Source organism: Macrobrachium rosenbergii, chromosome 55, assembly GCF_040412425.1.
Source record: "Macrobrachium rosenbergii isolate ZJJX-2024 chromosome 55, ASM4041242v1, whole genome shotgun sequence".
NCBI classification, from domain to species: domain Eukaryota; kingdom Metazoa; phylum Arthropoda; class Malacostraca; order Decapoda; family Palaemonidae; genus Macrobrachium; species Macrobrachium rosenbergii.
The window spans coordinates 41,910,268-41,922,767 of NC_089795.1; the positions used below are offsets into that span (position 1 = coordinate 41,910,268).

The 12,500-nt window shown below is 36.4% G+C and overlaps 1 protein-coding gene across 3 annotated transcripts in view; it reads right to left on the reverse strand.

Moving 5' to 3' along the window:
- LOC136835180 (max dimerization protein 1-like) overlaps window positions 1–12,500 on the reverse strand; it is a 672,429-nt gene that overhangs the window by 44,535 nt on the left and 615,394 nt on the right. For all 3 annotated transcript variants that reach the window (XM_067098401.1, XM_067098400.1, XM_067098402.1), the window contains exon 4: window positions 11,965–12,079. In XM_067098401.1, coding sequence (XP_066954502.1) covers window positions 11,965–12,079 — 115 coding nt within the window. The remainder of the gene's footprint in view (window positions 1–11,964; window positions 12,080–12,500) is intronic.

Sequence of the window (12,500 nt, forward strand, 5' to 3'; positions counted from 1 at the left end):
AGCCAAAAGCCTGTGACCAGTAACTTCATCTAAGAGGACCCGCTGACAACCGGAATGCTAACACTATCTGGCAGAGAGAGAGAGAGAGAGAGAGAGAGAGAGAGAGAGAGAGAGAGAGAGAGAGAGAGAGAGAGAGAGAGAGATATCGTCAGTCAGCACAAGCGAAAGCAGACAGACAGCAGGAGCATCAACATCAACATCAGCATCAAAAGGTGGAGTTGCGCCGTCTCCCACGGGACCTTCCTCCCAACATCTACATTTCAAAGGCACGGCGAAAGACGTTCCGGGGGAAGAAAGGAGGGGAGAGAGAGAGAGAGAGAGAGAGAGAGAGAGAGAGAGAGAGAGAGAGAGAGAGAGAGATGGGGAACAGATATCGCGGGGAGGATGATGAAAGGAGAAGTGAGAAGAGGAAGAGCAAAGCAGAAAATAGAAACGAAGTCTCTCACTCAGACGAGGAAGGAGAATGGTTGGTATATCAGGAAGGATGCTCACACTCCATTACAGATGATTTATGGTTACTTAAACTGGCGTCACAACATAAAGGTTATTGACACCAACTCTGTTACAAATTACGCTACGAAGTGATCGACGCCGCAAAAACATGGAGAATTAATAATGATAAAACTGAAATGCAGCTATGCAAGGAGAAATTGAATAATGAACACATAAAAATGAGCGACTCAAGTTCCTTCCGTCATGCGAACACGTACTAGAAGACGCTCATGATCTCTTCCCTCGTTAAACGCATATATAAAAATATACCAAGTCCACATCTAAATTTACGTTAAAATCTAATCTATTGCAATATCTTGTGGGCAAGAACAGAAATCAGAGTAACTAGACACAGGTGAAAATATACCCAACATTTTGGTTGTGAGAAAGTTACTCCAGTGCGAAATAAACACGTAAAATGTAATTAAATTCAACAAATCTGATTTATTCTGTGACTTACACAGGGAAAAAACATTCCTATAAAAAAAGGATAACGTCTGCAAATACGTAAGGTTAACAGTACACACATCTATTAAAAGATTATATACATAGATAAGAGCGTGTAAATACACAATACACACACACACACACACACACACACACATATATATATATATATATATATATATATATATATATATATATATATATATATATATATATATGTATGTATGTATGTATGTATGTATGTATGTACGTATACATACATACACACATACATAAAATGAATACAGTATTGTAATCAAATGAGGACTCTGACTATATTATATTACGGCACGGACATTTACCAAGCAATTAAGATAACTAGATACCTGATCAATAGAGAACCAATTCACGAAATTGCAAGTCAATTACAAAAACACAGCGGGTCAGTCTTGATGGTCAAAAACGCTGTCGTAAATAAAGAATGATGATGGAAATTTATTGATTTCCCCCCCTTCACCTCTCCCTACCCCTACCCACCATCCACAGCCCCCCCTCGGGGCAAAGGAGGAACAAGCCAATTGTCTCTTAGAAAGTGTCGGCTTGAAGATCCCGTGGAAAGAGAAAAGGGAAGGGTGGGGGAGAAAAGGGAGGGGTGGGGGAGACAAGGGGGTGGAGGGGACGGGAGAGTATTAGTTTAAACCCTGAGAAAACGATCGACGTGTCTTTTACGGAAAACAGAAGTAGGGCGCCAATAAAGGAATATGGTAGTCGAGAAGAGGGTACGAAAATACTAAAATACATTGTAAATAAATCCTCTGCGTATTATAAATACATCGCAAGTGAATTGTGTAAGTACTGAGAACATAGCAAATAAATTGATCGAAAATAAACCCTCAATAAATTCTTTAAGTATTGAAAATACATCACAAATAGATTCCGTAAGTGTTAAAGCTACACCTTATGTAAGAGTCCCTAAGACAAAAATAAATCGCAAATAAATTCTTCAAGTATAATAAAAACTAGACAAATAAATTCTCTAAATGTTAACACAACACAGCAAACAAATTCGCGAATTATCGAAAGTACATGGTAAATATATTACCTTCTGTGCTTTGTGTGTGTATATATACTATATATATATATATATATATATATATATATATATATATATATATATATATATATATATATATATATATATATATACTCACAGTATATGTGTGTATATATGTGTGTGTGTGTTTTCAATTAGGCTACGAAGATAATATATTTACCATGTACTTTGATAATTCATGAATTTGTTTGTTAAGTGCTGTGTTAATAATTAGAGAATTTATTTGCATAGTTTTATATATTTGAAGTATATATAGCATATATATATATATATGTATATATATATATATATATGTATATATATATATATATATATATATATATATATATATATAATAACCTTCAATTTTCAAAATGGAGTGTCTCAATGCTTCTGTTTCCCTGTTGCCCTATCTCCATGGCGCATCCTGAATGGAGCTAGATTTGGGAAGCCAGTTTTGCTCTTCCGTCGGCCTCCGAGTGAAAATATCAAGCTACTTCTCTTCCCCTCTGTGAAATCTAGCCGTTTTGGCTTTAGTTTGGACGGGTGACCGCGATTTAAAATCTGGATGGTAGCATGTTCGCTTCAATACTGGGTCTGATCACTACTTGGATGGGTGACCTTAGCTCATATGTACGATGGTCGAGACACTTCTTTATATGAAACGAGCGAGGTGAGGAGAAATAGAAACATGAAATGAACATTTGTCTCATAGCGATACACAGAAAAAAATTGAAATTAAGGGACTTTTATCCAAAAATTCACACCAAATAAAGGCAGGAACCCATTGCACAAGGTGTCCGAAAAATCTCTTTACAATTTAAAAAAAATATATTACAAAAGCCATTGATGAGATATCTTAACCAGATTTCTTCTATGTACTCAACATTTATCAAAGTTTTTAATCACACAGCATTTGCGTATTTCAGGTACTCTGTTGAAGGAAGAGGTACTGTTAAACGAACCCCTAAAAATGGCTATTCCTCAAGAAAAGGAACAGTGTGTCAGGGTTTATTGAAAAAAAAAATTCGGATACGCAGACTCAGCGAAACTACAGACCTAAGTAAAAAGAGATCCACTGTCACATCCGTCAATTCGTGCAAGGGACAAGAAATTTATGGAGACAGGAACAGTGTTGGATCAAGGGAGGAGTGGACGTCCAAGAACATCTGAGGAAAACATCAATCGTGTAAGACAAGCCTTTGATCGTTCTCATACAAAGTCCATCCATACTGCTGCCAGACACTTACAGCTACCACGTTCAACAGAGCACAAAGTCCTACACAAGAACTTGCGATTGTTCGCTTACAAAGTGCAACTCATACAGGCACTTGACCCAAATGATAAACCAAGACGAAAAGAGTTTGCAGCTAACATGCTGGAACGAATTCCTGAGGTTGAAGCGTTCCACAACCGAGTTTATTGAAGTGATGAGGCAACCTTTCATGTTTCTGGGAAACTGAACACACATAATGTGAGAATTTGGGGATCAGAACATCCCCATGTGACTAGGGAACTTTATCGAGATAGTCCAAAGGTGAATGTGCGTTGTGGGATCACGTGCAATCGAATCATTGGTTCATTTTTCTTCAACGAAACATCAATTACTGCAGATGTTTACCTTGACCTTTTCACTGAACATGTGGCACCACAACTAGATGACCTTCAACCAACCATCGTTTTCGAGCAAGATGGGGGACTGCAAGTGTGTGGGTTCCTAAATCGAACATTTCCAGACCACTGGATTGGGAGGGATGGCCTAATTCCTTGGCCACTTCGTTCACCAGATATCACTCCCCTGGACTTCTTTCTATGTTAAAGATATCGTGTATCGAACAAAGATGCGGGATATCACTGATCGCTAGCAAAATTTCACTGGTGCCATTGCCACCATTGATGAGGCTATGCTACAGCGAACATGGCAAGAAATCGAGTACCGTCTTGATGTGCTTTGTGCAACTAATGGTACCCACATAGAGGTGCATTAAATTAGCAAAAAAACTTCAATATCTACTCCTCAGTTTGTAATAAGTTTCTCACATTTGTCTGTTCATTTGTTTTTGTAAAGAGACTTATGGACACCCCGTATAATGGGACCATATGTATATGAAAACTTGAGTGAGACGTGTACATGTGTGTAATTTCCCGAAAAAAACTCATCAAAAATAAACAAGTAGGAAATGTGCCGAAGTTTCTTCGGCGCGATCGAGTTTTCTGTGCAGCATATAATGCTGTGTGGAACTCTCTGCTACGCTCGGTGAAGCTGCGTCGACGACGCCTCCAGAAAGCGCTGCCAGACGCTCGATCTATGGCTAACCTTAACGCTAAATAAAATAAATACTGAGGCTAGAGGCAATTTGGAGGGTAGATGATGAATATACCAATTTGCAGCCCTCTAGCCTCAGTAGTTTTTACGATCTGAGGGCGGACAGAAAAAGTGCGGGCGGACAGACAAAAAGCCATCTCTAGTTTTCTTTTACAGAAAATTAAAATCTTAGACCAAAAAAATTAAAAACCGAAAACTGGAAAAACCTCCTAAATGCAATTTCAAGCAGCATAGAGAGAACTGCGTAAAAATTACCCTCCCTTTCCATAAAAAATTTTTTAATAAAAGGCTGTGTGGCAATGAAGAAGAAGAAGAAGAAGAAGAAGAAGGAGAGAGAGAGAGAGAGAGAGAGAGAGAGATGGACGGAAATTAGTTCAATTAAGAAATTTGAATATGATGATTATACTGTAATAAGATTTGCAATAAATATGAATTGAAATAATTAAAAAAGTAAAGTTATGAAAATCTTGAACACCTCTCTCTCTCTCTCTCTCTCTCTCTCTCTCTCTATTTCTCTCTATATATATATATATTTATAAATATACTTTATATATACATACTGTATATATATAAAATTAAAAAATATTCATGAAATTCTTCCCATATTTATCACAAATAAGTCAAGCAACTCCTACGACCGTACAGTCGCTTGACTGATTAATGTACGGAAACTGGCGTAGCTACAACTACATCTGGCTTTGAAAAACCTGCATTGCAAACCAACGGCGAGGAATCCAATTTATGAGCATATGAGGCGGGGGTAGGAGGGTACGCACTGTAGAAACTCTCTCTCTCTCTCTCTCTCCACAACAGGAAAATCCACTCACATATGTAATTCCCATTACCCGCGGTCCATTACACCATCAGACGTTCTGTAGTAACAGAGACTTGTCTGTTTCCAGCCGTTGCTCCCCCGGCCCCCTTCATTGTTTCATCTGACATCACGCTCTATGACGATCGACGGCATAAAAGTTATGCTAACGATGCTGATGGCTACATCAATGCGATTGATGTCGGGGCGCGGGGGGAGGAGGCGGGAGGGTTATGAAGATGATGATGTTGATGATGATGATGATAATAATTATAATGATGATGATGATGATGACGTTGATGACACGGTTAATTGCCAGATAAAAGGTTACGCGGATGCTCACAGACTCCCTCTGATGTGTTTACCGGTGTCAGCGTCAATCATTAGCGAGGCAAATTAGAGAGTCAGCTGACAGATCAGCAGCAAACAAGTCGAAAGACTCGTCAATTGCAGGTGCAGCATCTATACCAATCGTCTCCCAAGCTTTGGGAGTCTCTCGTTGTTTCCGTTTTCCCATATTCTCATAATTTTCCATCAGCGATTCCAGTCTAGCTTTCTTTACCTTGATTGATGAATTGATTATTTGCCAAAGTACAGATTTTCCTTTTCTTTTATTTGCGTCACATCTGGGCTAGATATGGACATGAGGTTACCCATCCCACTTATGTTTTGTACAAAGTTTTATAGCAGAGCAGAGTAATTTTTTCAAAAAAGTTTACAATTTCCTCCGATGCTGCTTTGCTTACGCTCAGTGTTATCGTAACTTTCGTTCGTGCTTTCTAACAGAGGTTACGGAAATGGTAGTCGTCGGGTGTTTTCTTTTTCTTTCAACAATTTACTTTCCAATTTTTTATTTGTAAAAGCATAAAAATTTCATTCCCTCTATTGGAAAGGCTTTGAATTTCCTTCTACCTTACGTGTTTCCAGAGTCCTGAATTGATGTGCTGAGTCAACTTCTAGTAAGACTTCTCATTATCATACTCAAGTTGAAAGTCTCTTACGAGTCAAAGCAGTTTACCTAACTGAAAAGGTTTTTGTATAAAGTTAATAATCCTCAGATTTGACGGTTCACTTATTATTCTACCTGACTTATAAACATTTCTCCTGTTAGCAGGTCGCATGATCCGTAGTGCAGAATAGTCCTTAACATTTCTTTGTTTGTTTTCTTTTTTATCATTCGCGCTGAATACTTTTATATATATATATATATATATATATATATATATATATATATATATATATATATATTACATACATACATTACACACACACATACACACATATATATATATATACACATATATATATATATATATATATATATATAAACATATATATATATATATTTATATATATATGTGTATATATATTTATATATATATATACGTGTATATATATTATATATATGTATATATATATATATGTATATATATATATATATATATATAATGCCCAGATTATCAAAAAGGTTCAATAATAATGAACATTTCAACACAAATTAATATGGGAACCGGGGAACACGTACGAAAAGAGGGAATTAAAGAACTGCCAGATTATCAAAAGGTCTTAATAATAATGAACATTTCAACACAAATTAATATGGGAACCGGGGAACACGTACGAAAAGAGGGAATTAAAGAACTGCCAGATTATTAAAAGGTCTTAATAATAATGAACATTTCAACACAAATTAGTGTGGGAACCGGGGAACACGTACGAAAAGAGGGAATTAAAGAACTTGCCAACAGAAGGAAAGACAGGCACAAATAAAAATGCGTGGGTAAACTATGAAGAAAAATTCTGAGTACTACTGCACCACTTGCTTAAAGAAATAATGTAACGAAATGCCCAGAACATACAGCTATTATTAATCAATGCCCAGAACATACAGCTATTATTAATCAATGTTAAAATGGTATAAATGGTCACTTACTTTACAAAACGTTATTAATTACCAAAAGTATTCACAAACTTTGTAATCGTTACATACATAAGTATTTAAGACTTCCGTGTAATGGCTACATAACTTTTAACTGTTAAAACTCAAACGCTAAACGACTCAGGTAAGGCGATTATTTTCAACGTCAAACATAAAGTTAAAAGTTGAAGAACAAAACTTGAATAAATCCATAGACAATAACCAATTACTCTGTTTTAAGGGTTAACAGATACACCATTATTAAGAAAAGATATTTTTTATTACCTAACCGAATTTGGTATGTTGCATAATAAAACCACTTACACAATTATACTGCATTAATACACATATATATATATGTATATATATATATATAATAATTACATATACATACAAACATACATTGTACACACACACACACACACACACACACACACACACACACACACACACACACATATATATATATATATATATATATATATATATATATATATATATATATATATATATATATACTCATCCTTCGTAATCAAGGTAAAATTATGCACAAAGCATTAGGTTTAATTCGCCATAATACACGGAAATGAGAGGAAGCGACAATCCCATGGGGTTAAAATCATGCTCACAGCATTAATATTATTTTAATCTGTACCACCCGGCGATAAAAAAAAGCCTACTGCATCTGCTTTGCACATATTCTGACACCATTACCTTTGAACTTGCTATGAATATGTAATTTCCATCCCCCTCCCCCCCTTTTCATTACGAAGTCTTAATGGACTATAAAGCGAAAGGTTATTGTAGCTGGAATTTTAATTTTAATTTCAGCGTTAGGTAAAAAGAGAGAGAGGAAAAATAAAGCCATACAAATGCGGGAGCTGTTGTGTTCTATTACACGGAATACTGGTACATACTATTACTCTTTGTCCATTAGAATCGCTAATAACCCGTTGTTCGAGGCAGGTAAATTACAGGTTAATTACAAGCGGTAATGGTTCTGGTATGAGGGTAAAGGTAAACTTTCCTGTCCCACAGCTACTTCATTTATTGAAAGCCGTTTTGGCTTATACAGTTTTCAAAGTATATTTTTAGTTGACAATGATTAACAATTATCCTGAAGTCTACGGTAAATGTTCGCCACCTTTAACTTACTCAAAGAAGGCTGTCTAGAATCTCCGTTCGTCTGTACACACACACACACACACACACACACACACACACACACACACACATATTATATATAGATAGATAGACAGACAGACAGACAGACAGACAGACAGACAGAGAAAAAATCTGAACAGCAAAAGGCATTGTTTAACAACTAAATTCATCAATTTCTTTCTCTGAAACACGAAAGAGATAGAGGGAAAGACATAAAGAATCAAAATAGTAAGAAACTTCATATAAACATCAACACTGATCAAATTCATTCTCTACAGCGAGAGAGAGAGAGAGAGAGAGAGAGAGAGAGAGAGAGAGAGAGAGAGAGAGAGAGAGAGTCAATATAAAAAAAATTGATATTAACACAACTGATCAATTTCCCTCGAGAGAGAGAGAGAGAGAGAGAGAGAGAGAGAGAGAGAGAGAGAGAGAGAGAGAGAGAGAGAGAGAGAGAGAGGCAACTGGCAATCTCTAGGGCAGCTTTAGGCCGGCCTACACAACAACATCGCTGGCACACGGTTCAATCGCTTGTTTACTGAATGGTGACAACGCTCTCTTAATCTCAGGAATGATAATTCCGAAATCCAAAGTTATAACATTTCGAGGGAAAGGTTCACATACCGATTAAATGAATGAATACCAAAAATGGAGGTTTAAATCAAATGTACGAGAATAAAGAGAAAGGTTCAATAAAATCGTTACTGTGACGTTCGTATGAAGAATTCATGAAAATCGTTCATGTGGAAAATTCACGAAAATCATTCCAATGAAAAAATCAAGAGAATTCAATTAAAAAGAGCCGAAAAGGAATTTCTTTGAGAAAATTATGCAAGATGAAGAAAATGATACAAAAAGTAAAAAAGAATCGAAGGAAAATCTCATGGGGAAATAATGAACACTGAAAAGGGAAAATGAAACGGGCAAATGTAATAAGTGGATACCCGTTGTCATCAACGTATGCATGTCGGAGCACATGACAGAAAAGACGTCTCTAATAAGATATGGATGTTACTGATAAAATGTTAGATCAAATAATCAGCCTATGAAGATGAGAAAGCTACAATCTTGCACAGAGCCATAAAACGAAAATGGGGAAAGGTGAAATCAACAGAGTGAATATATTGCAATTTATATAGCTGTGTATATATGTATACACATACAGACAAATGTATATGTTTATAAAAATACAAAGAGAGAGAGAGAGAGAGAGAGAGAGAGAGAGAGAGAGAGAGAGAGAGAGAGAGAGAGAGAGGTAAGAGAAGAGAAGTAATTAATCAAATTATAAAACAAGTAAAAAATGCGCCGAAGTTTCTTCGGCGCAATCGAGTTTTCTGTGCAGCGTATAATGCCGTTGAGCCCCGGCCCATTAAACTTTCACTCGCGGCCCGGTGGTGGCCTGTTTTTATCCTTGCCAGACGCACATCACGGCTAACTTTAATCCTTAATAAAATAAAAACTATTGAGGCTAGAGGGCTGCCATTTGGTATGTTTAATGATTGGAGGGTGGATGATCAACATCCCAAGTTGCAACCCTTTAGCCTCAGTAATTTTTAAGATCTGAGGGCGGACAGAATAAGCCGTCACAATAGTTTTCTTTTACAGAAAATTAAAATGGCTAAGACAACGATGCAACGGCAACGGTCAATGATTGGTAGGCATAAATATTCTTCGTCCCTTCTCAAACGGAGTCGGAAGATTATGCTTTCACAAGTGTTTCTGTTTGTTGGTTTGCTACGCTGTGAGTGTCTGTCAGTTTTAGTCTGTTATTCTGTCTATCTGTTTGTGGAAAAAGGACCAAGAACGAGGTCGTTAGATTCAGGAACTGATCAAATTCCTGATGCAGAGCTGAGAATTCTTTCCTTTATTAAACTATTTATGATTTGGCATAGTGATCAAATTCCTGACGTAGATCTAGGAATTCTTTCCTTTACCAAATTATTTATAATTTTATACAGGGAAAGGTATGGCCTCTCTGGGTAGTTTCTAGTTTATTCGTTGCTTGTGCTTGAAAATCAATATAAAATTACCAAAAAACAGACGGTGAAGCTAAAATGAAACTAAAGTGAAACGTCATGGTACCTTCAGCACTACATTCCATGGGAACAATGACTTCGAACTCTGGTCTGTGGCGGTCTCAAAAATTAACGTTTTAATCTAGAATTCTTTCATCCCTGTTTTCCCCCTGTTGTCAGAGGTCACGCCCCTACACGTCTTCCTGTCACTTTCTTTTGTGGGCTCCAAAAGACCTGGGCTACAGTACTTTAGCGTTATTCTTTCACCGATCTCCTAATTAACTGTGAAACTTAAAATACTTTTTAGTAGCTCTAGATTGAGGCCCATCCCACTCAACCATTGCTATGGTACCTGAATGTTCGAGTGACAGGCCTATAAAAATATTAAAGGCTACAAAAACTGAAAAAGAACTTAGGTCCCACGCGACTAATAACTAAATTCTCTATCATTGGAGGTCTTATCTCGCCGAATTTTTATCTCTAATACCCTGAAAGGAAACGGGTGTAATGCGTCTGACCACGGGAGAGAAATTTAGGGGATATGGCCGACGCCAAAGAAGGAAGTAGGCCTACGGATCACAAGGCCGGATGAGGATATGGGGCAATACTTAGGCCTATTGGACAGAACATCAGCAGAATATTCTTTTTATTTTTATGGGGAAGGGACGGCTTAATTTTTTTGGAGGTCTCTTTCTCTCGCTTTTTCGTGTGTAACTTGGAAAGCGAGGTTGATTTAAAGAGTAACTCTGAGAGAAAATTTGGAAGATATATTTGGGCGCAAACAGAGGTGTCAAAAAAGAGACAGGTCAGTATCAGGATAAGTAAGAAAATTCAAAATGTATGGCCCCTATATGGAAAAGGATTTATGAGAAACAGACTACGCAACTAATACATGACAACAATACAGAAAAGTTTATACGACATTATTCATGTGTTCTTGATATATGGGCCAACGGCGCGGACAACTCAATACAGTTATCTATCCCAAGGAAAACAAGAAAAATAAGAGGGAGGACCAAGTCAAATGCGTATTCCATTACAGCGAATAAATCATGTACAGACTGATGCATCCATGCAGTCACAATGGAAGCAATATAAAGAAGCCAGTGGCTCTGTAGATGTTACAAAGAGTTTTCCCAACAAGAATGATATGAATACAAACTACGATTTGCATAACTTGCAATTTACAAAAATTGTTTCTTACAGATCAGATATTGATTTTCTCTTATATTTCTGTTAAGTAAAATATAACGTTGTAAAAGTGTGTGCATGTGTGTGTGTATATATATATATATATATATATATATATATATATATATATATATATATATATATATATATATATTAAAGTATAATATATATATATAAAGTATACGTAAACACAATATACCTACAAAAAAAGAAAAAAAGTATATGTAAACTTAATATATATATATATATATATATATATATATATATATATATATATATATATATATATATATATATATACATATATATATATAAAGTATATGGCCACGCTTGAAAAGTCCTTCGAGTCATAGGCAAAGATCTCGCACTTACCTGCTTTACTCTCGTGACCAAACACTCTCTTCAATTTTATATCACCCTGTTATTCCATTTACAAAAATATATGTATACACACACACACACACACACACACACACACACACACACACATATATATATATACACACACACATACAGACAGAGCTGTTTTACCTTAATAAAATGCTTAGCTCGTGTAAGAAGGCCAAGCGTGGTGTGTCTGGAGCCGTCGGGACCCAGGGGTACCATTTCTTTCAATTTCTCCAGACACGTCCGAAGGTGAGCCCTCCTGCAATCAAGAAAAAATTACATTAATAATTAACACTAATAATATACAGCAATAATAATTATTTGTGTGGCAAGTCCACTGTCCATAAAAATGATACAGAGGCGATCTAATATACAGAAAAAAATGTTTGCTTTGTATAGTAATTGTATAGTAATATTAAGAAACTTCTTCTCTGCTGTCATGTACACATAATCTGTATAAATTGTGCGAGAGAGAGAGAGAGAGAGAGAGAGAGAGAGAGAGAGAGAGAGAGAGAGAGAGAGAGAGAGAGAGTAATCAGGACCAAAGGTAAACCTGCAAACCATTAACATGAAAAGATATACATCTGTGTAGTAACTGAGGAGAGAGAGAGAGAGAGAGAGAGAGAGAGAGAGAGAGAGAGAGAGAGAGAGAGAGAGAGAGAGAGATTGTTCAGACCAGT